A 26,602-nucleotide genomic window follows, 5' to 3' on the forward strand; every position below is an offset into this window, starting at 1 on the left:
TCTCCCAACGAAGCGGTTCCGTTTGTCCGTCCCGCGCTCAGGCGGGCGGGGAGAGGCGAAGGCGCTTCCGCCTCGCTGGGGCCCGGCCGCGCCGCCACTTCCGCCTCGGTAGGTGTCATGGCGGCGGGGGCGGGGCGCCCGCGTGACGCCTCGGTCCCGGCGCGGTCTCGCGGCAGCTCTCGCGGTGCTTCGCGCCCCCCCCGCCCGCGTCCCCCGCTCGCCGGCCGCTCGCGCAGCGCTCGGCTCGCGCTATATAAAGGGGCGAGGCGGCAGCGCGGCGGCTGCAGCCCCGGGGCCGCGAGCGAGCCCGGCACAGGCCGCGGGGCCGCCCGTCAGCCGGGGCGGAACGCGCGGGCGCTGGGGGGACGCAGCCGGGCAGGTTTATTGTTTTAGGGGCGACTCCCCCCCCCGCGGTTGGGGGCGTCCCGGGGGGCTCGGGACATGGCGAGCTCGACTAACACAAACCCCGTGGTAAGGACCGGGTCGGGGGGCGAGGGGGGCCCCGGGGGCAGCGCGGGCGGAGGTGGCCGGCGGGGCCCGCCGCCCCCTCCCCCGCACTCCCTTCCCTCCCGCCGCCCGCCTCGGGCGGTCCCGGCCCCCCGGCGGGCAGGGGCGGCGGGGGGCGCCGGGCAGCCTCGCCCCCGCGGCGGCAGCCAACTTGTGGCGCCCGGCGGCGGGGAGAGAGGCGGCGGGAGCGGAGCGGCGGGGGCGCGGGGCGGCGGCCCGGGGGCGGCCCCGCGGGGAGGCCGGGGGTCCGGCGGGGAAGGGAAGGAAGGGCCGCCGGGCGGGGGGCGCCCGCCGCCGGCGGGAGGCGCCCGGGGAAGGGGCGAGAGCCGGAGCAGCGCGGGCGCTAACGCCCGCCCCGAGACGAGGGGAAGGGGCGCCCGAGCCAGCTTTCGGTTCTGCGGCGCTGGGGAAGCCCGCCTGGGCTCCGCTGGAGCCATTTTATGTTGCTTTGTAAGAAGGAGACGATGGTTGAAAAGCACTTATCCCACTCCGGCCGGATCGGCTAAGCCGAGCGAAAGCCCTCAACTCTGGCGAGCGAGGCAGTATTTATTTTAAAAAGAGAGAACGAAGAAAAAAAAAAAAAAAAACCGCAAAAAACCCCAAACCCAAACCTCTCCCCCGTTCCCTTCTCGTGCTTTCTGCACCTTGGCGGGTGGCTCGCTGCTGCACTTGTACTCACAGAGGTTTGCAACAAGCAGTCACACAGACCTGCGCTGCCACCGAGCCCCCCCGGCCGCCGCTCCGCTCCCCGGCGCGCCCCCGGCCGCGACCCCCGCCCCGAAGCGCTGGAGGAGACAAACCCGGCGTCCCGGCGGCGGGCTCGGCCCCCTTGTTTGTGGCTCTCAGATCCATCATGGCTTCCCCCTGCCTTTCTGCCTCCCTGCTCCTTGTGTTCCTCCTCCCTGTGGCTGCCCTGTTTATATAGCGCTATTGCCGCTCTCTAATATAGACTCTGCTAGGATGGGAAGGTGCTTTCCAGCCCCACGTCACCGCCTCTCCATTTAAACACCACATCAGCCTTTAAATAGGGAGCGAGCCGCGGAGCGCGGGCTGGGAGGTGCATGCGGCGGAGGCTGGGAGACGGGCGGCTTGTCCCTCGGATCCCGGCCGGCCTTGCCCATCGCTTTCTCTTCCCTCCGCGCCGCCCGTCCCCGTCGCCACCGGGCTGCGGAGCGGTGGTGCTTTGCGGGTGCGAGGGTGTCTCCTACCCGTGTAAATGAGCTTTCTTTTGCTTCTACGCATTGCACAAAGACGGTTTTCATCTGCTCCTGCATTTGAATCTGTCCTACCCTTTACCTTTTTTTTTTTTATTATTATTTTTTTTTTATTTTGCTTGGTTAATTTTGGGTTTGCTGTGGTTTTTTTTTTTTCGTTTATTTAAGGTTTGGGGTTTTTTGTCCTTGGCGTAGAGCTCGCACACGTTCCTGTGCTCCTGTAAAGTCTTCAAAGTAGCTGTTCTACTGCGTGGGGAAAGGAGTGTTTAAACGGTTCTTACCCAGTGTATCAAGGAGAGTTGTGGTATTTATTTTATGGCGCTTTGCCAAGATCTGACTACAGCTGTCTCCCCAAAAGTGAAGTTAACATTCAAGTTTTATGCGTGGGTCATGGGCTGCAGATGCTGCTCAATGATTTATGTGTGTTTCTGGTGCCTAAAGTGTACAAATATTTTATTGCATTCCAGGCAGAGCAGTGGTTTTGGAATTTTCACTACTTAGTTTCATTACAGTATTTGATATACTACAAAATATACAAAAGAAAATGCAAAGTGTCTTAGTTTTCTTTTCCTAATCTGAAATGTTAAGAGACCTGCTTGTGAGTTAGGTTTATGCAATTGCATAATATCTTTGATTTGATATTTTGTCAGCTTTTGTATCAGAAAATTTTAGGAAAGTAGTCAGCTGTTACACAGAGGGCAGTTACTCAGCAGGATGCACATTGAATGCGTGTGATTTGAATCTTCTTTAGTTTATGATCTTCTGTTTATGAACAGTCCTTCTGTTTATGCACTTATTTATTTGTGTTTTTATTGTAAGGAAAGGTTTTATTTCAGTGTAGTAAACTAGAGGCTTTTCCTCTCTTTCTTGACTGAAGTAGTACTGAATGGCAAAAACAATGCCTGTAAATATTTTTGATTAAGCTATTTACTAAGACTTGCTTTCTTCCGCTGTATTTCTGTGCTGGAAGTTCTTTTGAAAGGTGTCGATGTTTGGAATAGTAAAAGCCAAGTTTAAAATGAGCCTGCTTCAGATAGGTATGCTTTAGGCTAATTTTCAATTAAGCAGTAAAATCGTACAATTTTATTAAGTTTGGTCTCATTTAAGAAATGTATTATTTACGTAAAGGTTGCCAAAGATGAGTAGGAGAAATGCTGCAACTGTGACTTTAGGAAGCTGGACTAGGAGCCTAATGTGTCAATGGCATCACGTCAGCATCTGATCAAATCTGAATTGCTAGAAATCTGTTCTCTGTAATAAAGGACAAATATTAGATGTTAACAGTTATAGGTAGTATATGATTTTATGGGTGATAAAGGTAATATATTTGTAGAAGTCCACAACAATATAAAAAAAGCTAAAATCTTAATGCTTGCAGTGTAGATTATATATGTTACTTTGTTAATGCACATCTTTGGTGTAATTGTGACTAGAAGTAGTTACCTTTACAGTGTGCTCTGCTGGCTGCCTGTGGGCAGCTTACAGTGGTAACTGCACAGCTGGGAGAAAGATCAGCAATGTTTCAGAGAGAGCTGCAGAGGCAACCAGGAACAAACTGTTATCAAATGTACAAAGCATACTGTGGTCTGTCTCTCCTTAATGTCTTGGTTATTGGAAACCAAACTTGCTGAAATCCCAAGTGTTGTGATAATAATTACAGAGGATTGCCGTTTTTGTACCCTTGAAGCAGAAGGAATGTAGGAAGTGTAAGCCCCCAAAGGCATGTGGCATTTCTTAAAATAGCTTGCTGGTTGCTCCTGGATTTGAAGTGTGTGTGTAGCAGTGTCACCATACTCAAGAGTTTTCTTTTCAAGATGCACAGAGAAAGTAAAATATAATCATTCTTTATGTTCCTGGAAGGGGAAATAGCAGATTGCAGATCTCTTCTATGTGTTTGTGGTTGTATCTAATAAATGAGGAATTTTAATTGTTGTCTTTAATCTGTAGTAAGTGCTTGGAATAGTGTTTATTGAAGAGTGATTTGAGTATTTTGCTCTTAAAAGCGCTTGATATTTACAGCAATGTACTCTTTATGAGGGAGGCACTTTAATATAAACCAGATGAAAGCACAATTATTTTAATAGCAATCTTTAAAGTTTTCATTTGTTCACATTGCTTTCTCTGACTGAATGCAGAGACTTAGCAGAAAGCACACCTACTATGCCATATTTAGACTATTCAGTAATTGTATTACCATGTTAATTTTTTGAGCAAGCAGTGTATGCAGATAGTTTTGTCATTCAATTTCAGACTCTTAGATGGCTTATATAAACAGCTTCAGCATCATATAAATAATGCTTAAAGCTAACACAGTGTATGTTGAAAACAGTACAATGTGCTTTCTTTTAAAGTCTGGAACTTAGGACTCTTTTGTAATTTTACTGGATATGCCTCTTTTGAGGAAAAGAGCATTCTGTGATACTCTTCAGAATTCCACTGTGAATGTCTCTTGAAGGCATTGCTGCCCTCAATGTGGGAGATGTTTCATCTAGGGTGAATGTTCAGTAGGAGTGCACAAAAGATAATTTCAATTGGACAGGCTATTTCTGAGTATTACGTAAATGTGTATAGGTAAAATCAGACAGATGCTGTTTAATTATAAGCATGGAAATGTTTTGTTTTCTCTTTTCTTCCTCCTAATCACAGAGCCATGAGTGTGTCATGTATATTATTACTGTGTGATTAGTACCAGTCTGAAAATTCTGACCCATTTTGAGAACCACTGTGAGGCTCATGCAGAGGGGCACATATATGTACAGACTGCTGGTGGGCTGGTTAACCCACACAGCACTAAGCTCACTCCAGCCCTGCAGCCCTGTCCTCTTTGGGACATTTACCTGCTTGCTTGGGCTGTTGGAATTAATACAGAAGGATCCTGTGTCAGCAGTGGCAGAGTGAACATCTGCGCTCTTAACCTGCCTTTCTGGACTCTTGCTAAGCTAATGCTGGACACTAGAAACCAGTAACTGCTTGAATTTGTTTTTTCTCTTACCTATGTAGGTAAAAAAAGGAAATTCCCAAGCAGGCTGTTGGGCTGTGGAGTCAGTTTGTTGTATCTGAATGTTGTATGTTTCTTCTAGGGCTTTATAGGCTCAGAAGGCTCTGTGAATAAACCTTTCAAAAATACCTGAGCTAGGAGGAAGTAACTACTGGTGGAAATTATTAGAACCTGTTTGTGTAAAATCTGTTTTATTAGAAAAGTAGACTTAATAGGTAATTTAGAGATAGGAGGATTAAAGGAGAAAATGCACCCTCCATCCTGCAGGAATTTTGATTGTAATTTTAGGCATACTCTTGACTTAAAATAACTTACATGCTTGAGGTTAAGCATATTTACTTGCAGAATGTGGTTTTGACATTAAGGAACAGATGCTTTTAATGTAATAAGGAACAATATATGGAATAGGTTACGTAGTATTTCTGTGCTAGTTGAATTGTATAAGCTTCATGCAATTTGTTCAATTATAGAAATAATAGGACTTACTGTTATTAAGTAGAATGTCCTTTTCCATGTTATGAATTAAGTGGAACAATAATCTTGTTAATGGTGCTTGGTATTTCTGAGTTACTACATAGATTTAAAATACTAACACTCAAGAGAAGTCTGGCTTTAAAAGTCTGTTTCAATGTTTATAAGCTCAGTTAATGCAGTATTTCAAACCTGGATAAGAGAGCAGGCAATATGGTATGTTTTGGGGTTTTTTTTAAGAAATTAAGTTGTGGACATAGGTGCTGTAAATGTAGTTGTCAAGGATGGCAAACTTATTTGAAGCCATAAATTTTTAGTGGGTTTGGTTTTTTTGGTATTTTTTTGAAAGACCAGTAATAAAAGGATGAATGATAACATTTCAGCTACTTGATTTGCAGCAGCATGTTTTAGAGCTAAAATGCGATTAATAACTTAGAGTGGTATGTTGGGTCTTGTTGGGATTTTTTTTGTTTATTTGGTTTAGTTTTGTACTTTGTTTTCTTTATTGGTGAAGGGGCTGGGGTAGGGTTGTGGAAAAAAAAAATAACTTGAGCATACCCCTCTGCGGAGCTTTTTTAAACAGTTAAGGGCATAATGCACTAAGCAAGCCATCAGGTTCCAGATATGTTCTTTTATTCCCTTGTAATCTTTACGGATTTTCTTAAGTTTTATTTTCCATCTCCCCCTCCCTCCTCCCCCCCCCCCCCCCCCCCCGCCCCCAATATCTAAAAGTAAAGATATTCAGCTTCTTTTTTGTGCTTATTGACCACTCAGATTTTCACTGATTAGTAAATCATGGCCTACTAGTCTACCTACATTATTCCATAATTTAGGCATAGCAGTTCCATAGCATGTTAAATACAATTTTTAGCATGTCTGCAACAAATTCGATACTTCTGGAATGCATTAAGAAAATGTCTGTGCATAAAATAAATGCTTCAATGCATTAAGTAAATGTGTGTAGTTCTCACACTTCTGGACTATCTGCTTGTGTTTGGTGCAGATTGCCTGTGTGTGAGGTGGAGGCACAGCCTTCCTAGAGTGCCACACCCACTGCACCGGTACAGGATGATTGTTTTTCATATATACAACATATCTGATGTGTGTGGCATCAGTCAGAATTTATTGCTTAAGGGAGTTATGCAGTGGGGCTGAGGAGAATGACAGTTCAGAGGAAGTTGTGGCTGCTTTCTGATAGTTTAAAATTGGTGTACTTGCAGCCCAAGTAGCAGCCTTGGACAGTATATGTGGTTCGCAGGCTGCAAGATTATCAGCCATAATTTACAGTTTGTAGAGTTGCCTTGCAATTAGATAGCAGAGATATTTAAGCCTAGCCAAAATCCCATTGAGGTTCATACATACAAAACCAGGTCTGAACTATACTATTTAAAAGGTACAGCATGTGCATAGTACAGTTCTCATGTAGTCTATGGATTAAATGTTATGCTTTAATTGATAATGATAAATGTGTACATTCTCTATTGTAAAGTGTACCTTCATTTTAAAATTCACAAAATGGTTGAGGTTGGAATGGACCCCTTGTACAAGCACAGCCAGCTATAGCCCAGGATTATGTCCAGATGGCTTTTGAGTGTCTGCAGGAATGGAGGCTCCAGAACCTGTTTCGGCAACCTAAAGTGATCTGACAATTTACTTTTTTTGATAGTTTATGTGTGAAACCAGTGTAATGATAACGTATTTTTAGTATTTCCCCATGAAAAATTCGAAATGTAAAAACATAAGTAGTGATTGAAAACAAAAGTCTGTCTAACATAATATCCTGTCTTAAGGAGTTTCTGAAAACATGTATGTAAGGAAGAGCAGGACATTCACATGAATGCTTTCAGTTTTTTGAGCCTTCAGTGTTTTTCAGCTCAAGATCATTCTGAGCCATACTTGGGGCAAGTACTAACAAGTTTCTTTTCCTGTCTTTAATATACTTTCAAACTTTGAATGTTCTTTCATGCATTTTGCATACATCTCAGCATTTTTGTGTGTTTAGGATCTACATTTTTAAGGAGAAAATAAATTAACTGAATGGAAAACAATCTCCTTGTCTCTGTTTTGAATTATACTCTTCATTGCTTGATGACTCTTGTGCTGTAGTTATGTCAGAGAATATTGTGAGTAGTCCCTTCCCATTTCACCTTGTTTGAACTGTTCTTCCTGATTTATACCTTCCTTGATGTTTCAGTCACTTGGAAAGGTGGTGTATTCTGAAATGCAGTTTTTTTGTTGGGGGAAATCTTATTTTAATATTAAAGTGACAGATTTTTTTCAAAACAGTGCTGACTAGTTACTGTGTTTTTTTAAAGCCTAAATTGTACAGGTCTGTAATTGAAGATGTCATTAATGATGTCAGAGAAGTTTTTCTGGATGAAGGAGTGGATGAGCAAGTTCTCATGGAACTCAAAACAGTAAGTTGAACTTAAAAGTTCTTTTTAATAGACCAATACAGCAATAAGTTTCCAAATCTGGCTACTGTTGTTCACAGTAGAAGTACAAATTTTTAGTTAATTAAACACTGTAATCTGCATATCTGTAACCTCATATCATTTGAATTGCACAGTTGTATAGGTAGATCTGCTCACCCTGCTATTTTCTGTAATCTGACAGCAGTTATCTGAATGCAGTGTTACTTTGATCCCCAAAACACTGCATCTTTAAAAAATGGATAAATGTCTATTTTAGAGACACATAGTTCTTAGTGTTTCTCTGCAGGAAAAATAAAATGCCTCCACTGCTTGATGTTTTTGTCTTTCTGAAAAAGAGTTGCATTGTCAGATTTTTGCATGTATGGTTTGTAGTTTTAAAAGTATTGTCATTTGGGGGGTTGGTACGTAATAAGTCACACTTTATGAATCAATCTTGCCTGAAGCTCTGATTCAGAATTGTTTTACAGCACGTGGGTTTGAATCAAAGGTCCAAAATCAAGGCAGGATGTTAACCTGAGCTCTAGTAGGTCTCCTATAGCTTTCTTCAAATTTTTCAGGAGTAAAAAATGCCTTTCAATGGGGAAGGGACATAGCAGGGAAAAAAATGGCAAAACAAAACGGCAAAAAGAAATGAACCTGGGCAAGTAGATGACTTTTTATCTCATCTTCTTCAGTGAGCATGATGTCCCACATTCACAATATTTCTGAAGTATTAAAAAATGGATGGAGTGGGAAAAAAATTTTGATTTTGACTAGACAGAAACAGGCAGTCTTTTCCCATGAGACCATGGCCTGTCCTGGTGGAAACATAGTGAGAGCTATAAAAAAAGTGCTAGGGTATTTGTGTCACAGATATATTCTGTAAGTGATGTCAGAAAAAAATAATGAGGAAAAAGACAAGAAGGAAAATGAAGTATTGAAGAGGGGGGAGCCTTGAGCAGATTTTGAAATCATGAGTCCTGGGTGCCTGTAGTCTTTTAGACTCTCATGTGTATTACAGAATACTCATGTTGCTCTTTTTCCAAGAGCTGCTTTTTTGCATCTGTGTCTGTCCTTTGGAGACATGTCAGCTGACATACAGAACCATGGGACTGGAGAAGCTGAATTTGATATTGTGATAGAAACTGTATAAACGATTGTAGAGAGGCATTATCTTAGGTATACTGGTAGCTTCTGTTGTAGGAGGCAGTAGTCTTTAAGCAACTTTTATTGAGAAGTTCCAAGAAGTGTCTTGAGGAAAAGTATAATAAAGAATTATTTTTGTGATTGAAGAGGTAAGAAAGAAGGAATATAGGAAAATGGAAAACTTGAAGTCTTACTTAAACTTACTAGTTTATCTCAGTTCATGCTTCTATTAGGGTTCTTGTGAATCTTCCACACTTGGAAGAAAGAAAGAATGTTAAAGTTTAATCTTGGGCTGACAAGGGGTATTTAATTCATTTTCTTAACTCTCTGGAGTTATCTTTTGTCTGTATCTGCCTGAAGGCATTTTGGGCTTTTTGCACAAAATAAGATGTGAAACTCAAGTTTTGGAGTACTGTCATTACATTGTTATACAAATCCTGTAGAGTAAAAGTTACACACAGATATTTTTATTTCTTTTTCCAAACTAGCTGTGGGAGAACAAGCTGATGCAGTCTAAGGCTGTAGATGGCTTCCATTCAGAAGAGCAGCAGCTTTTATTGCAGGTGCAACAACAGCAACAGCAGCAGCAGCAACAGCAGCATCATCACCACCATCATCACACACCTCAGCCGCAGCAGACTGTGCAGCAGCAGTCTCAGCCACAACAGGTCCTTATTCCAGCATCTCAGCAAGGTCAGACTTAATCTCTAAACACTCTGGCAAAACACTCTCACTCTGAAGTTAGTCCAGCTCCTTAGCATATTCTAAATCTAGGGCTGGATGCTTGTCTGGTGGTTAAGTTTCTGCCTTTCTAGTCAGCCTCTATTCAATGGGTCAAGAAAGCTGGGGGAAAAGTGTTTTGGTATTTGTTTTAAGTCATATTCTTCAGAAGACTTTCAAAAAGCTGGATTCTTCTCTTGGTCTTCTGTAAACATAGCATGCTTTCAGAATGCACAACTTTCAAAATTCCATTAGCAGCTCTAAGTTCAAGCCAATATACATAAGCAGCTGACAGTTTAGTCATAAGGTGGTAATGTCATTGGGAGCAAATGATTTAAAAAAACTATTACTGGTTAGCATAACTCAATGCTAGGACACAAAAGCCACTTGTATAATAGTCTGAGTATATGTAAATGTTTTTGGCTTTAAAAAATTGCAGATTGTGTAGATGTGGATGCACAAGGTAGATTTTAGCTAGGCGTAACAGTATTGTTTCTTTTAATAGCTGTCTTGTGTGTTCATTAATAATTTAATGAAAAATTTTATCAGCAATTATAATTTAATTTGAAAACTGAGTTAAATATTACTGGATTTTACTACATATATGCTGAGTCAACATATCTGCCACCTATGAAAAGGTGGATTGAGTTTTCAATGTATTAAATTTGTGACATAAAATATTTATCTGTGGTAGTCACAGACTTTAGTCATCTTGTCTGATTTCATGGATCAGAAAGCCTATGTTATCATAGGCATGAAAGGTAGATATGAATTGATAACCCTCACTGTCTCCCCACAAAACCATCCAAAATGCAACCACTGTGTATTCAACTCAAAACAGAACTAATGTGATCAGTTTTTCCAGGATGTCATTTTGGTTGGTTTTTGGGGTTGGTTTGGGGCACTTTTTTGATAGGGAGGGAAAGATGGCCCTTGGTTGCTTGTTTTCTTCTTATAGTACTTTTTATTTTGGCTAGACATAATGAGTTTTTTGTGTTTGGGTAAAAATAATTTTGGGATAAAAAAATTTTGAGATGAAAGCCTCTCAATAAACGCTGCCAAGGCTGGGGGCCTCTGTGTGGCGGCTGCTCACTGCGCCCTCTGGCGGCCCCTTGGCGGAGCAGCCGCGACTCCGCTGGCCTGCGTTCCCTGCACTGGAACATGGAGCTTGTTCCCTGTGCTCCCGGGGTAGGCAGGGTCTTGCCATGGTAACACACTTAAAGTTGGTTCATTGTTGCCCAGTATTGCGGTTTACAACTAAATGACAGCACAGAGACTAAAGGTAATTAGGATACCAAAGCACTTCCATCACAGAGATGCAGTTTTATAAATTACATGGCTTGCCTGTTCCCTGGTGGAGATAGTGTAGTAGTTCTTCCCAGGGATGGATCAGGATGATTGACATGGTGATTCCTGCTGTCCTTTCTGTGGTCCTGGCACAGGTTAATGAGACTTTCTTAATCTTCTGCCCGCCTTCATTTCCCTGAAAGTTGGAGATGCCCTCAGGTCTCTGTACAGGTTTTGAGGCTTCCTACCCAAGAATCTCTTCCAGAAACGCTTATTACTAGTATTCTCAAGTGTCATTTGTTTGAAGGATTGGATGTAGAGTTTGTAAATTATAAATTAATTCAGATTTCTCTGTCACTTTGAAGTTTACTGTCACTGATAATAGCAGTGGCAACCTGCTTGGCTATGTGCATTTCCAGATGATTAAAAGGTTGTTGTATAGTTTAGCTATCTCCTTCCTCTAGCACACCAAAACTGCTTTGTTGTGTGGGAGAGATGGTTTATCACATTTCATCTGCTTCTGCTGCATTAGAAAGACAGTGAAGATCATGAGCTTAAAGCTATGCTGACTGTACATAGCTCAGGCTAACTGCAGCATCCTGTTACTCTTCATCTTGGAATAATTCTTGCTTAAGTCTGTTTTAAGAGTTAACTATTTTTGTTTTTGAAGATCTCTGATACTGGGCATCATGAATTTTATCAACATCTCGCTAATACCTTTAATTTCAGAAATATATTTTCAATCTTGCTTTACCTAGATACAGAATAGGTAACTGAAGCCCTTGAAATAAGATCTGTAAAGGCGAAGTAGTCATATCCCCCTCAGAGCTGCTGTTGAATATTGTCTTGATAGTAAAACTTACTAAGACCAGAGACTGCTTACTATGTGTTTTCGTGATGAAGCTCAGCTGACATTTGGGTGATAATCTAAGTTACTCCGGCTTGGATTTTATTTGGACAGATTGTGTATTTTTCATTAAATGCTGTTTTTTCATTTCTAGCACCTCAGCAGCAGGTTATTGTGCCAGATTCCAAGCTGATACCACATATGAATGCATCAGGCATGGTAAGAGAAGGAGAATTTTATACAGGCTTACACTGTCATTATGTAAATTATTTTGATTAAATAGTAAATACAAATTTCTATTAGTCATCAGGTGCTTAAAAGTAATTTAGGACACACTGGTAAACCTGTCTGCCACTTTTCTGAGTTTTGCTGCTGCACTTACAGTCCAGGAACAGTAATCTATAACTTCAGGTCTTCTCATAAATCTGGGACTTACTTTGATCCTCTGCTTAAATGTATTCAACCAAAACTTCTTCAAAATCAGAATCTGGAATACTGCTGGTATGGATCTCTATGATGATATGCTCATATACCAATACACCACCATTAACTGATGCAAGCATAATGTATTTGCTAGATGCAGGAAAAAACATTAAATATACTGAAACTTAAGTTTATGTTATATGAGAGATGATCTAGCATTTCACATAGATCTTTGCTGGTCACATTAATTTAATTAGATTCACTAATTATGTAACAGCATATAGAACTGGGTCTAGTCATGTACGTTTTTCTTGCACTTTGTATCTCTAGAGGTAAATACTGCTTATCTTGTTTTAAAGGCCCTGGCTTAATTTAAAGAAAAGTAAGTTGTTTGCAAAGCTTTGAGGATAACCCCTAATATAAGTTTCATATGTGTAGTATGACCAGAATGCATTGCATTCTTACCACTTCTATAGTAAAAACCCATGAAGCCTTACTCTTACTTTTCCATTACCTGCTGATCCTGATACAAAAAAAATAATATAACTTTGTTACTTAAATAGCATGATCTAGCCACAAGCCAAGATCACATAAACATTCACCTTTTTCTTATGTTTTTCAACCATTTCAATGGGATTTACAAATCCAACAGTTAAAAATGTTTTTGTCCTGTCTCAGTTATCTCAGGGTATAGAAAAAATGAGTATGCCAAACTTCTTAAACTCTACTGCTGTCAAAATGTTGATGCTTTGTATACCACAGAGAACTACTGTTCAGCAAGGAGTTACAATCAGTTTGGAAATACTGTTTAGTAGAAACATTTTGAGTTGATATGAAAGAGTGTATCTGACAGACTTTGAGTATTCTGGAAGGCAGAGAGTAATGAGAGTTCATTACCTGGGATGTGAGGATGCATACAAGCATATTTTAGTTTTGTGTGGTGATTTCTTATCTTGGAAAATGGAGCTATTATATTAACTAGACAGTATGGTGAGATACCGTTTCTTTTAAACAGGAAATATGCAGTCTGGCCAGTAATGAAGTTTAAATCCTTTCAGTAATAAAGAATAATTGGCCATGGTTCCCTTTTGGTAGGGGAAGGGAGGCTTTTCCTTTGCAGCTGAAGTTGGACCCTTGAAGTGGACAGGCCTCTAGAGAAAGTCCATCATCCTCTGCAAGTTAAAGACTTAATAGAGATTTTTGTGTTTGGAGCTCCCGTAATTGTGTTGGAATTCTGTTTCCCTGCAGGTTCAAATCATTACTCATTGATAGTTCCACTTTATCTTTGAACCAGCTGTCTTGAGAGAAAAAAAATCAGTCATTCTGTGAACAGTCAGTACACAGTATGTGTAGGTTTCACTCAGAGAGCCGTGTGATGTGGGACTTGACATGCAAATCACTCACAGAATGAAGAAGAGTGCAAACCTGATTACTATGCCTTGTGAAAACAAGACAGGCGAACATAGTCATTGCTTCAGTCAGTACCTTATGTTCCTTCAGATTTGTAGGCCCATAGCCTTAGCTGCTTGAAAAAGTGTAACTAAAGTTGCCACATGAGCAATGCATTGTTGTGCTGTTCTAGTAGATCAGCAGAGAAGGCAGAGGTTTATCTGCTGACCTTGCAGATAAACCAAGAAACCAGATGAAGTTGCGTTAGGGTGTGATATCTAGTGATTTTGCTTCAATCTTCTTACTATTAGAGAAGGAAAATAAAATAATTTTTATATGTAGTATAATGTACAGTTGAAATGTCTGCATTTTAATAGCTGCAGGAACTTGTGTGCAAACACTGTAAGCAGCAATGTTGTGAGATGAAACACTGTCAATATTACATTTGTGGTTAAAACATTTTTCCTGTATTTCAGAGTGCTGCAGCCACTGCAGCTACATTGGCTCTCCCCGCTGGTGTTACTCCAGTTCAGCAGATACTCACAAATTCAGGTAACTCCCTTAATATTGAGAACAAGCTATAGTTTTAAGGGGGAAGCATTCTGGGCCTTCTTGTTATTTACTGCTGAAAAGCAGGATCTGGGAAGCTACTCTAATAAAATAGTGCAGTCTCTTTACTTGATTCATGCACTTTTTGCTCAGCAACTTTCTTAGGAATCTTGTGGTTGTGCCCTAATGGTGGTGCAGGTTAGAATCTTAAGTTTTTCCCACTTAGAGAAGATGCACAGGCATTGGTGTTGCTGTCTTTCCCCTTTATGTATTTCTGAGCTTTGTGATGCATGACCTAAGCTCAGGTACTGAGCTGCTGTGACAGTAGGATCACTACTTCTGTGACTGCAGAAGAGTAGTGTCTTAAGGTTTTTCATACCTGCTAAGCATGCAAAGAGGAATTTCTAACTTTGCTAGCAGTGCTAGCTTTATTTCACATTTATAGTTTAGAATAAACTATAAGCATTTAGAATATAATGAAATGTTACGTTGATGAGCAGCATATCTGATATTTCATGTGCTTCCAGCTTATGTTGATTTTATAAATCTGATTATAGATCTATACTGCACAGGAAGTAATACCATTTTCTAGATCTAGTTGCTGCTTTTGCTGGAGTAGTTCAGCTATGCTCAGGATCACCTGGGACTTAACCCTCATGTTTTAAACACTATAAGGTTTAATGGTATATAGTTGAACTAAAATTTAAATATGCAGCTGTTCTAAAAACCAAAATTTTCCCAGTTTTAAGGAAACACATCTATGTTTGTTATGGCACAGAATAATCTGCAGCCTACAGTTGTTACTTTTGCAGCAATACTTCAGTTTTGAACATTTATAGTAATTTCTTAGACCAGGGCTGGGGAAGTCCCTTCTTTCAGGTGCATTTTATATGTTCCAGTAAATAAGGCTTTGCATTTTGCTGTGAAGGGAGAACAGGAAATCAATTTGAGGGAAATGTATAAAGTTCAGGATTATGTAATTTAATTTCTTCTCTCTTTTTATTCCACCTTTCTGATAAGAAATGTGAAAAACTAATGTTGGAGTGTATGTTAACGCTTACTTTTCAGAATTTCAGGTTCTTTGTGTGTGTTTGCGTCTTGGATGCATTTTGTTATGTGATGAAGGGTATAAAATGGTAAAGCTAAAGGATAACAAAAGGAAATCAAGTACAGGCATTGTGGGAACAGAAAGGAGAGGTGGACAATAAGTTTAAGGGTAGATTTTTTTTCCCCCCCAAAAAACACCTGCAAATAATACTGTAAAGAAAGTTATGGACAGTGGAGTTTCTTTCAATGTGGCAATCAGAAGGGAAAAATTCTGAGGAAAGGTCATAATTTTACAGGACCCTGGAAATATCATGGTGTTAGCAGTGGATAAAATTTTTATATTGTGAATATTTGCACTTCTCTTTTGATTTATGATGATTTGTCCTTCCAGCTGTAAAATCCATCTTTTAAAACAGGAGGTATGCTCATAAATGGGAGATACTATTTAAAATACTTTGCTGTGTTAAAGGATTAGTCTGTGGCCTGCAAAAGTAAATTTATTTTTGGATTGCATTTCTCATGATCATATTTAGATAGTAAACAACTGTATTCTTTGTTTCTGGCACAGCTGCAATTGCATACTGTCTTTTCACTGATGAAAGTGAAAAATTTTAATATTTCTCTCTTTTAATTACCATTGGTATTCTTCAGGAAGCAAGCTTCTAAACTAAGATAATTTGAAAAGTGAACTTGTACATTTGATTAATTTGATACTTATTTTACTACAGGCCAGATTCTCCAAGTAGTTAGAACTGCAAATGGAGCTCAGTATATTATTCAACCACAGCAGCCAGTGGTTCTACAGCAGCAGGTTATACCCCAAATGCAGCCTGGTGGAGTACAAGCACCTGTTATTCAGCAGGTAATGGAGATTTTTTTTAATAGATACACTTGGAAGAAAAACCATAATAGTAATTACTAAAGGGGCTTGCATTTTTGTGAACTAGAATGCAAACTCGGAAACAATATAATTTGAAAAAAGAGAAAGTTGTGTAAAATGTGGTGGGGGTTTTTGTTTGGGTTTTTTGGTTTTGTTTTTATTTTATGAACAATCTTGAAATGTTATTTTCAATGTCAGTTCTATTCTTGCCAGATATTGACTGGCTGCAGTTTAAAATTTCTTTTGTGCATCTCCTGATGAGTTATATTATGTGCATAATCCTAGTCTATGTACTTTTAAGTTAATTGAAATGATTCTAAGTCACGTAACATGCAGAACAAAATACCTAATACTGAACACTTGTTGGTTGTTTTAGCAGTGACTACAGTGTTGTAGAAAGACTGTTGTTCATCTACAAGGTCATCTGTGTGTCCAGACTATGTTAGCATTGAATTCAGCAAAGTCACATTGTCATAGTAGCCCAGTTCTACAGTTTAAGAATGACTAGCAATTTGTGAAGAGTTAAAATTTTTTATAAAGAAGATTTTTTAAAAATAATCTTTTACTTGGATTAAAACATTCCAGTGCTGTGTTTGGAACTCAGGCGTGGTTGTAGTGCTCATGTTTTAGAATGGATAGACTTTCAAAATTTTTTCTTAAATTTAGCAATACAAAATGCAGAAAATTAACGAGTAGTGCAAGAAGGTATGTAATTAAAATTTATGTACCTGATATAAGTGGAATATTTGTAACTCTTCTGTAATTAGTTCAAGCCAGGTTGATATGGTTTAATTGTTTCCTTTGAGTCTGTGATGTGGTAGTCTGTCACATTAGTAGCCACAGTACTTACAATTATGTTCCATCAGGTTTTGACTCCTCTCCCTGGAGGGCTTTCCCAGCAGACAGGAGTGATTATTCAGCCTCAGCAGATCCTGTTTACAGGAAATAAAACTCAAGTTATACCTACAACAGTGGCTGCCCCTACACCAGCTCAAGCACAGATTCCTGCAGCTGGTCAGCAGCAGCCACAGCAACAGCAGGCACAACCACAAGCACCACTTGTTCTCCAAGTTGATGGAACTGGGGACACATCGTCTGAAGAAGAAGATGATGAGGAAGAAGAGTATGATGATGATGAAGAGGAAGAGAAAGAAAAAGATGGGGGTGAAGATGGCCAAGTTGAAGAGGTAAACTTAATTGTTTTGGTTGTGTTTCAATTTGTTTGTTGGTATTTTAAAGAAAACTGTCTATATCAAATAATACAATTACTTCAGTGATTTTGAGAATATACCATTGTACTTCAGATTGTTCATTTCTAGTACTGAAGTTGTGGAAATGGTATGTATTAGCAGAGCAATGCAGCTGGGGAGAGTGTGGGGGACGCAGCAAAAATTAGCTGTGACCAACACCATTTAAACATTTCAATAGGAATATTTTTGATGTTATGGAGAGGTCAGTCATGAAGTTGTGTAACCTTCATGAGCAAACAGAAATAGTCAACTCTGCTTAGGAACAAGTGTGTACAAAAGCAGGGTGCTAAGACAGACAAAAAGGAGAGTAGCATTTGGTTCGGTGATGGGACCAAGAGATGTGGTCTACCTGTATCTCATTGGCTAGTTCATTGTTTTTTGTTACACAGGAGCAAGCTTGAGAACTCAAATTTGATTATAAAGCATCTTCTATAAACACTTCTTACCTTGATTTAATAAAATAAGGAGACAGGAACAGGCATACTATTCTTTATAGTATGTGCTTAATTTTGTCTTTGAGTTGGCTTGGTTTTGGACTTCAACCAGTTGTTCTGAGTTTTGTTGTGTTGCACCAAAAAGCCTTACAAGAATAAGAAATTGTATAAAATGGGTAGAGGGTGGGGAAATACTACTAAGTTAAAAGTACAGATACTTAGTGTCAGATAGGAATCTTGGTACTCCATAAATCTGTCCTTAAGATGAATTTTGAACTCCCAGATTGCTTCCAAGATTCTCTACATCCTTTCCAATTATTTTTGTTTCCATTTAAAATGCCAGTATGAACAGTAATTCACAGTGTGTATCACCCATGCAAGATATGCAGGTAAAACTTGTAAATAATCAGATTTTATCAGCAGAGAAGGCAGTGATGTTAAGACAGTGGTGTCTTAACACTATTTTTCTGTTACAAATTACAGGTTGGGTTCGCATCACTTTTCCATTATATGGAAAGGCACTGATGTCAGTTTGAATGTTTTAATAGTTGCCTTATTAAGTATAAGTCATCATTCTTAAATATTAAGTGTTTCTTGACCTTAATGCTAACATTCTGGAGGGAATTTTTTATATGACAGATAAGATTTCATTATCAACATGATATGTTGGTTTCATTTCATGTCAAATCTTTTTTTGCTTCCTTTGCTCCTCAGCAAATAGTTTGAGTGAATCACTTCCTTAAAAATTTTGAACTTGGTTAAACATAGCATTGCTTTGAGTGGAATTAGGACCTCTAGTACACCTTCTCTCACCATCATCTCCTCCATTTAGCTTATATATTTGGAAGTATATTAGTTGTCCTGTGTTTATTAGTGATTGTTTTAGCTGTGAAGTGTTTATGATTCACGTAAGAGTGCGTATGTTGAGGTTTGTTTTCAGTTTTGGTACATCGAATGTGAATAAAACATGGAGTTTTGTTTTTATGGTCACATAAACTCCTTATGTGCCTTTAAAAATACAACTCCATGGCTTATTCACATTTGATGTCAACTTTCCACTGCTTAGATGCTTTATAAAAATGAAAGCCACACCTTTGCATGAGCATTTACAGTGAAGGAGCAAGAATGGAATAGTTGTAGTGACAGAAGGCTGCAGTGCTTAGAGTCTGGCCTGGACATTAAAGTTCCAGACTAAAATTTATAAGGGTATCTTCTCAGGATGGGAGGGTAGGAAGCATCAGCACTCTGTTGGAAAGCTTAATATTGCCCACCTTAACTGCTTTTTGGGTTCTGTAGTTCATAGACAACACTGTAGCCTCATGTTAATAATCAAAGTAACAGCTCTAATATTGCCAAGCATCACAACTTTTTGCATGTGTTTCTTCCAGGAGCCTCTGAACAGTGAAGATGATGTGAGTGATGAGGAAGGACAAGAACTCTTTGATACAGAAAATGTTGTTGTGTGCCAGTATGATAAGGTAAATCTTGACAGAAAATAACCCAAGAGTTTTACTTTCTGTTCATACTATCAAATTATATTTTTAAAATAGTATCTTTGTAACTGTTAAATACAGGTAGATCTATATAGACTATAATGTGAATGGAAATGTAAGAATTACCTGTTTTTTTAAAACAGGTTTTTGTACCATGTTTATAATAAACTTGGTAATAGATAAAGCTTAGAAAAAATTGTCTGCATTTTACTTTTCTTCATTGTGTCTTTTTGTGCCCTTCAATAAAAGGGCAGTCTTTTGGGACCAGGAGAGGTGAACTGTTGTTAAGTTTGTACATTTATTGTGGCTATAAACGGAAAAAGTAGTCTTCAGGATTTAGACTTGTGGAAAACTGTTCCTTGATCACTAAAAGTATCTTTTCTGGACGATAGGATAGTTATCAGAGGAGAATGCTCTTTCTGTGCTATGCATTGTGCTGTATCAAATGGCAGTGTGGAATGCTTGTGCTTGTTTTCCTTTAAATTCTGCTGAACTGTCTTGCAAGAATTTAGTCATTGCAATGAATCATATTTTCCCTGGAATAGGCAAGGATTCATCTGTGCTGGAAGCTTTTTAAATGTGTCTAGACGATATCAGAATATTTTAGCTGAGGTAGTATACAGATTATTTGATGTGGATTTCTTTTCTTTTTTTTTTCTAATCTCCTGTACTAGATTAATTGGGCTACAATGAACAGGGATCCTTTTTAAAGCAGGGGGAAAAAAAGAAGCTGTAAGCTTGTTGAATAAAAGCTCCTATGTTGCAAAGAATGGCTGGGTTAGCAAGTCTTCAGTTATGCCCAGACTCTGTTTAGACTTGCCATCAGATTCAACATGCAATTTATTTAAGACCTACATCCTAGCCATCTCTCTCCTCTAGACTGTAATCCAAAACTGTTTGGAGGCAATCTGTAAGGAATAGTGAGGGACCTCAGAACAGCAGGTAGAAAAGCTTATTTGGAGCTGCTGAAACTGGGCAAGAGGAACTATGCTGAAATCCTCACCCTCTTAAAAGTTAGGAATGGGAACTTGGTAGGAAGCAGTGCCACATACTCTGAAAGGTATTACTCAGTTTGCCTCTAAAATACATAGGATCAGCTTAGATCTGAGCAGTTCCCTCCTGCCCAGTGTCCTGCATCAGCTGATGGTGGGTGCTTCTGGAACTATGAGACAAGAACAGATAGGTAGCAATGCTCATGTAGAGCTTCTTACCATCCGTCTGTGAATTGTCTCTTGAGGAACAGAAAGTGCTGCCTTCTCAAATGGTCAACAGAGGATGTTTTCCCTCTACTTACTAGAAATCAATTTGATTATTTTTGAGTCCTTGAAAATTTTGCCTTATGACAAGTTTTATAAATGTATCGTGTCATGTGTGAAGGATCACCTTGTTTTTAAACCCATTAGTTTCATATGATACTTCCTAGTTCTAAAGATTATTTTCTTTTTTTGCTCTCTTGGTGCTGTTTATGCTACTGCACATGATCGTAGCCCTCCTCAGTCATGTCTTTGAAATCAGAGCTGCACTTTATTATTTGTACCTGTTTCAAATATTTGATTGGTGTTCAAACATTTGATTGCTCTTACTTTGCTGCAGATCTGTTAGATTTTTCTGTATCTTACTTGTAAGGGTAGATAAGGTTTAGGGAGGAACACAGGTAACACTTCAATTTATATGCTAGTCTAGCAATGTTCTGCATTAGTTTGTGTATGGTTTTGGACCCACTGGACACAGAACTGATATTCTCATGAGAAAGTCTTGGAATATTAGAATCTCATTCCTGACTTTGAATTGTTATTTCAAACCGACCACTTTTATTGTCTGTGTAAATAAAAATTGATTTTTGTCCCATTCTTACTATATTTGTATGCCTTGAATATCACCATTGTTTTCTTACACAATGAGTTAGGGCAGTAACATTGTTCTGTAGCTCTTCAGTAACTAGTTTTTTGTGTCATCAGTACATTTTATCATTTTTCAGGTCCTTAGTAAGCTCTTAAACTGTGTGAACTCCAACCAGCATAAACCTTCATTAGAATGAACACATTTTGCTGTAGAAACTGTCTTCTTACCTGTGTTTTCTCATCTTTATTCAGTTATTCATTTGAGGACCTTCTTCCTAACCTCATGGCAACTCAAATGTTTCTGATGGGGAATTTTTGTGGGATGCTATTCAGTAGGGCAAGTAGTGTATGTAAGCCAGACCTTTCCTTGCTCATTTACTTGCTGACTAACTTTTGCCACTGACTGTCTCTTTTCCAGCTTACAGTGAGAACAGGTCAAGCAGTATTAGAAATAATGAGTTGACTGATACGGTCATAGCTGTTCAGTGCCATGTTACTATTTCTGCAGCACTAATGGTAGAGGGTGAGACTTCCTATTCTTGATAAAAACTGAAAAATTGCAGCAGGGTTTCCTGGTTTTATGACATGTGAAATTTTAACTACTTCTAGACCATCTTTGGTCTATAATTGCATCTTTGTTCCATCTGCAAAAGTTTAGGATAGACTTTGCTCTTGGACAGCATTTCAGCTTTCTGAAAAGTCTTTGCTTTCTTTGAGTAGCTGGTCATCTGGTGATCTTTTGGTCTTTCAGATGCAATTTTTGATAGTTGGCAGGTATTTGTCTGCTCTGTGCTTACAGTATGTGGTGGGGGGGGGTTTGTTAGTTTGAATTTTTTAAATTTTGCCAAAGTTTACTCCTGTACCTTTAGGCTGAATTTTGTTCAATTTTCTTTAGTTTTAAATTAAACATATTGGCTGGACATCAGGAGAAGTGTCTTCACATAAAGGGCTGTTGAAACATTGGAATGGGCTGCCCAGGGAGGTGGTGGAGTCGTTGCCCCTGGAGGAGTTTAAGGGAAGACTGGATGTGGCACTCATTAATTTTTAATAATTTAGTAATGTATGTCTAATAGTTATTCTTATTTTTCTTGCCCTTATAATTTACTTATGCATTATTACCTATTTCTGATGCAGAGTAATAGGTTAATATTTTTTGCCCTGTTTTTAGATTCACAGAAGTAAAAACAAATGGAAATTTCATCTCAAAGATGGCATCATGAATCTTAATGGAAGAGATTATGTATTTTCCAAAGCCATTGGGGACGCAGAATGGTGAAGTTTTAAAAGACAAAACAAAAGAACTCCCTGTAAAAGGAAAAAAACAAAACTAAAGCAGTAAACGTTGAGACTTGGATATATACTCCAATCAAAATGTGTATCTGCACATCAGAAATAAAAGTATTGGAACAAAGGTAAAATGTGGCAACAAAGACACTACTTCAGATGAGCAAGCCATGGACTGTAGCAGCTATAGCATTGTCTGGGAGCTGGTTTTGTGTGATAGGAATACCTTAATTATCAATTCTACATACAGGTACCTACAGCTGGTATTTAGCATGTAAGGCTTTGTCCCCCCTGCCCTTGATTTAAGATTTTAAAATACTTCTTCCACTGATTGAAGGAACTATTCCCTTTGATAGATTATTAATCTGAAAATGCTTATTGTGTGTACAAATCTTTGCTTTGAACACTTCCTTTTGGTAGTGAGGATGGTCAAAATCTTACTTAAACCGCGTGCAAGCTTTGTACAGAAGGGTAAGAATTAAGGTGTTAAATTTTAAATAACTTGTATAAGGAAAATATTTTTAATTCTGATATGCTCATTAATTATTATATCTATTTGTTGCTTTCAATGCCATTCCCCATCAACAGGTTGTTGTTCCTAACAGTTACAAAATTATAAAATGATTTATGTTTCAAAATTATTTTAATTTCATATTACAGGTTTTATCTAGGGCTGCATTTTTCAAATTTGAAGCACCTCATCCCCCACGAAAGTCAGATTGCTTTAACTTGTTAATTACATTCTAGCTGTTTTGTGGTGGTTCAGCATCACTGAATTGAAACAAATAAGTTTTCCTTGATTTTTTTTTTTTAACAAAACCCCTTTTTTAAAAGGCTTTGAAGACCTTTTGAATCCAATATCTAGGTAATGCCATAATAGATGTATACCTTTACCTGCCTACTATGTTTGTAGTCCAGACACCCACAAATAATTCAACAGACCACAGGAATGACTAGATTTTTAATATACTGAAAATCACATAAAAATTCTAACATCCAGGCTGCGACTCTTAATCAAAGATCTGCTTTACTAAAAAATATAGCCAGAAATTATCTGCAACAGTTAATCTCTCTAAAGTTTCCAGATGGCATATAGTTTCATGAAGAGAGCTGCACAGCTTTTTGAGAACACAAATTTTGTTAGAGTATCTTTAGACTGTCTTGGTAACAGCAAATCAAGTGGTCAGATGCACTAAACCTTGTGTAGTCACTTTTTCACTTGCCTTTTTTGTTGTTTGTTTATTTGGGTTTTTTTTTTTTTTTTTGTGTTCAATTTGTGAAAAGCAACAAAGTTATTCCCCCCTCCTTCCCTTTCTCACCTCAGAAGTTGAAGAACTTTTCTTCCTGCATAGGGTTATGCTTGCAAACCCTGCTTTTGGAAATGCAGTTATTTCTGAACAAGGAGAGGGAATGGGCATTATACTTCAGAAACTGTTGAGGAAGGAATGTTCATGTGGCTCACCATTTCAAAAAACTTTTGCATTTTGTTGGTTGCTTGAAAAGATGATGAAAAAAGGACACAACAAAGATAATTTTTATTGAATTAGGTAAGACCATGAGAAGCATACATGATTCCTGACTTCATTTTTTGCTTGAGAATGAGACATCTTTAACATTATATTAAAAAGTCACAAGTGTATTTCAGCAGTATGTAACAACTGCTTTAATTTTCATTCTCTGACTCATTTGCCTCCAAGTGCATTTGTAGTCTCAGTAGTATGTAGAAAAATCACAACAAATTGTAAAAGGGTTTTACTGCTGTGATTTTGTACACCTGTGCTCTCATTGATAATGACTAAAACTGCCTGTAGGCTATGTCTAGAGCCATGTGGTTGTTAGAAGGACGTCTACATTCATAAGCTTTATGAAAAGTTAATTGATTATTCTTCTAATTGATTCTTCAGTAGTGGAAACATCATTTATACTGCATTTTTACCTGGGGGCTTTCAAGGTATCTCAAACTGATTGGTGTTTGCTTTCTTCTAAACAACGCAGATATTTTATTTTTTTACCACTGTTGACGCTTCTGTGTACAGCTGCAAGGAAATCAATAATATACCAACTAATTCCTTCCCTCATCTTTTCCATGTCTGTTACCAGTAAGTCTTAAGTAGTGAACTTCAGAAAAATTCCCATAAGCTATACAACCAAACCAATAAAAGAAAAAATATCCCATTAGCTATAGCTATTCCTTTTTATACTATTGGAACCCAGTTTACTTATACAACACTTTGTTTTCATACAACTTAGTGGTATTCTCACCCACATACATATACTAGGAGCTGCATAGCCTCTCTATTTTAAGGGGTAGCTGAACTTTAAAGGTAATTAAGCTTAGTCTGTTCTGAAGGATGTTAGAAGCTTTCTGAACTTGCACAGCCTCTTGCAAGCTAATTGTATGGTATGCTTTTCAGATAGGTTTTGTCTTCAAATACAAATATCTGTGAAGTTTTGGGAAAGCCAGTCAAACCATGCACATACCAAACTGTGCTCTTATTGCTACATCAAGTGTTCCTTTTTTTAAGTCAAAAAGCATGTTTTAATTTCATTTTATTGTAGCAGCTTGCTGTAAGAATGTAGTTTGCTTAATTTTATTATTATACTTGAATTTTTAATCATCATTTTAACTATATAACTGAACAGACCATTTCATTAGGTTCAAAAGAAACCATTCCTTTCAGAGGGCAAGGGATTCCCATATTCATAAGTAATTTTTTCCCCCCTTAGAAATAGTGCTTTTTTTTTTTTTCCAATTTAAATAGTTCAGTATTATGGAAACAATTAATGGTTTCAAGAGGGCTTATGTTAAAATTTGCACAGATAATGGAGCACCTTTTTATGATGGAAAGAAAATGGGGAAGATAACTTCAGAATTATAACCATTATGGCTGATGGAAACTTGTAGAGCAACTGGGCAAAATTGAGTCTTGTGCCTTTTCAGTTTGCAGAATACCGGTTTTGCCAGTATGACAATGATTACTGAGAGAGTAAATTTCCTGCAGTGCTTCAATCAGAAAAGAAACTTTTTTGCGCTAATTCTGTTAGGTTTTAGTGTGTGCAATGATTTAAAACCATCTAAGTGGAAAACGAAATGTTTTCTTCTAGGGAGATAATAGAGAATTTAGTCACATAAGGAACTTTATTGGACTATTTAAATAAAATATGTTTTTATTCCCCCTCAGTTGCTGGTTAGCAACAATATTTCTTTGAGATTTCATACTCCTTGTTCCTGCATTGTACTCACAACTTACATTTAAACATCATTCAGTTTCCTCAACACTATTTAAAGTGACAGTTGTGGTCCGAGTTTATTTCCAGGAGTGATATGTGATTCTGAAGCACATTTTCTAGAAGAGGGCAAAAAACATGTTGTGTCATGTAACTGATTTTTTTAAAATAAATATTTTCTTATCTTTTTGCTGCACAATTAGGAGTGTTAAAGTAAACTTCATTGAGTCTGTGAAAATAATTTCACCTCTTGACAGTAAGTAGTAATTAAGTTACCACATAACACTACCAGAGCAAAATTTCTTAATTTCAGTGAAGGAGTTAAGAGACCTTGTTAACTAAAGTTCATATTGATTTAATCTCTTCAATTTGTAAAAGCTCCTTGAAAAACAATAAAGCCCCCCAGAATTTCCCCCAAAGCAAAAGCTTCCTTACAGAATGCAATAAGATGTCCAGGAAATGAACAGTGGTTTTAAGGCAACGCACACTGGATTGATACTGGGCTGCCTTACACAGCACCGTGGGATATACTGTGTGCCATCCCACACCACCCATGCACCCCCATCTGATATTAGAGATCTTCTCAGACTTTTGGATTAATGACTATACAAGATGAAGAAACTTGCATATTGTTCTGTATTGGTGTCTGGCATTTAAAGTCTTGTTTTCCCATTGCTGTGATTGGTTGGGAAATGTGTAAAAACCAGTACATTGATTTCCATGTTGTCTACTTTTTTTCAGGCAGTTCATGCAGTGTGTTTTTTAATTATTTGGTGGATTAGATGTTGTGGAACAAAAGGAGCTTTTTGAAACAGGAAAAACTACCTTGGGTTAGCTATATGTACAGTCATCCAATGAGACATGTTCCAGAGTGCATAGGGTACCAATAGATTATGGAGTGGGGGACTATCCTTTTTTGCTGTTCTGAGCTACTATTGTCAACTGCTGTTGTACATATACTGTTATGTGTAAGGGGGTAAATATATTTATTATGTTTGTAAAATTCATTCTGTACAATTGCAGATCAAGGTTGCTCCTCTGTGATATACAGGATATTATGTTTCAAAGGCCATGCTTGGAATACGATTAGAGAACTTAGTATTTTGATGTACTAAGACCTATTTTAAGTTTAATATTTTGCCTTTGCAAAAACTTTAATTAAAGATGTTATTTAAAAATG

General features: G+C 38.5%; 1 protein-coding gene across 1 annotated transcript; it reads left to right on the top strand.

Annotated features, from left to right (window-relative positions):
- Positions 1-300: 300 nt before the first annotated feature.
- On the top strand, positions 301-26,602 carry GTF2A1 (general transcription factor IIA subunit 1). The gene is made up of 9 exons (XM_021542880.3): positions 301-471; positions 7,506-7,607; positions 9,239-9,443; positions 11,759-11,823; positions 13,893-13,968; positions 15,741-15,874; positions 16,759-17,079; positions 18,965-19,054; positions 22,079-26,602. The coding sequence occupies exons 1-9, from the start codon at positions 442-444 to the stop codon at positions 22,184-22,186; spliced, it is 1,131 nt and encodes a 376-aa protein (XP_021398555.1). The 5' UTR covers positions 301-441; the 3' UTR covers positions 22,187-26,602.

This window comes from Lonchura striata, chromosome 6, assembly GCF_046129695.1.
Source record: "Lonchura striata isolate bLonStr1 chromosome 6, bLonStr1.mat, whole genome shotgun sequence".
NCBI classification, from domain to species: domain Eukaryota; kingdom Metazoa; phylum Chordata; class Aves; order Passeriformes; family Estrildidae; genus Lonchura; species Lonchura striata.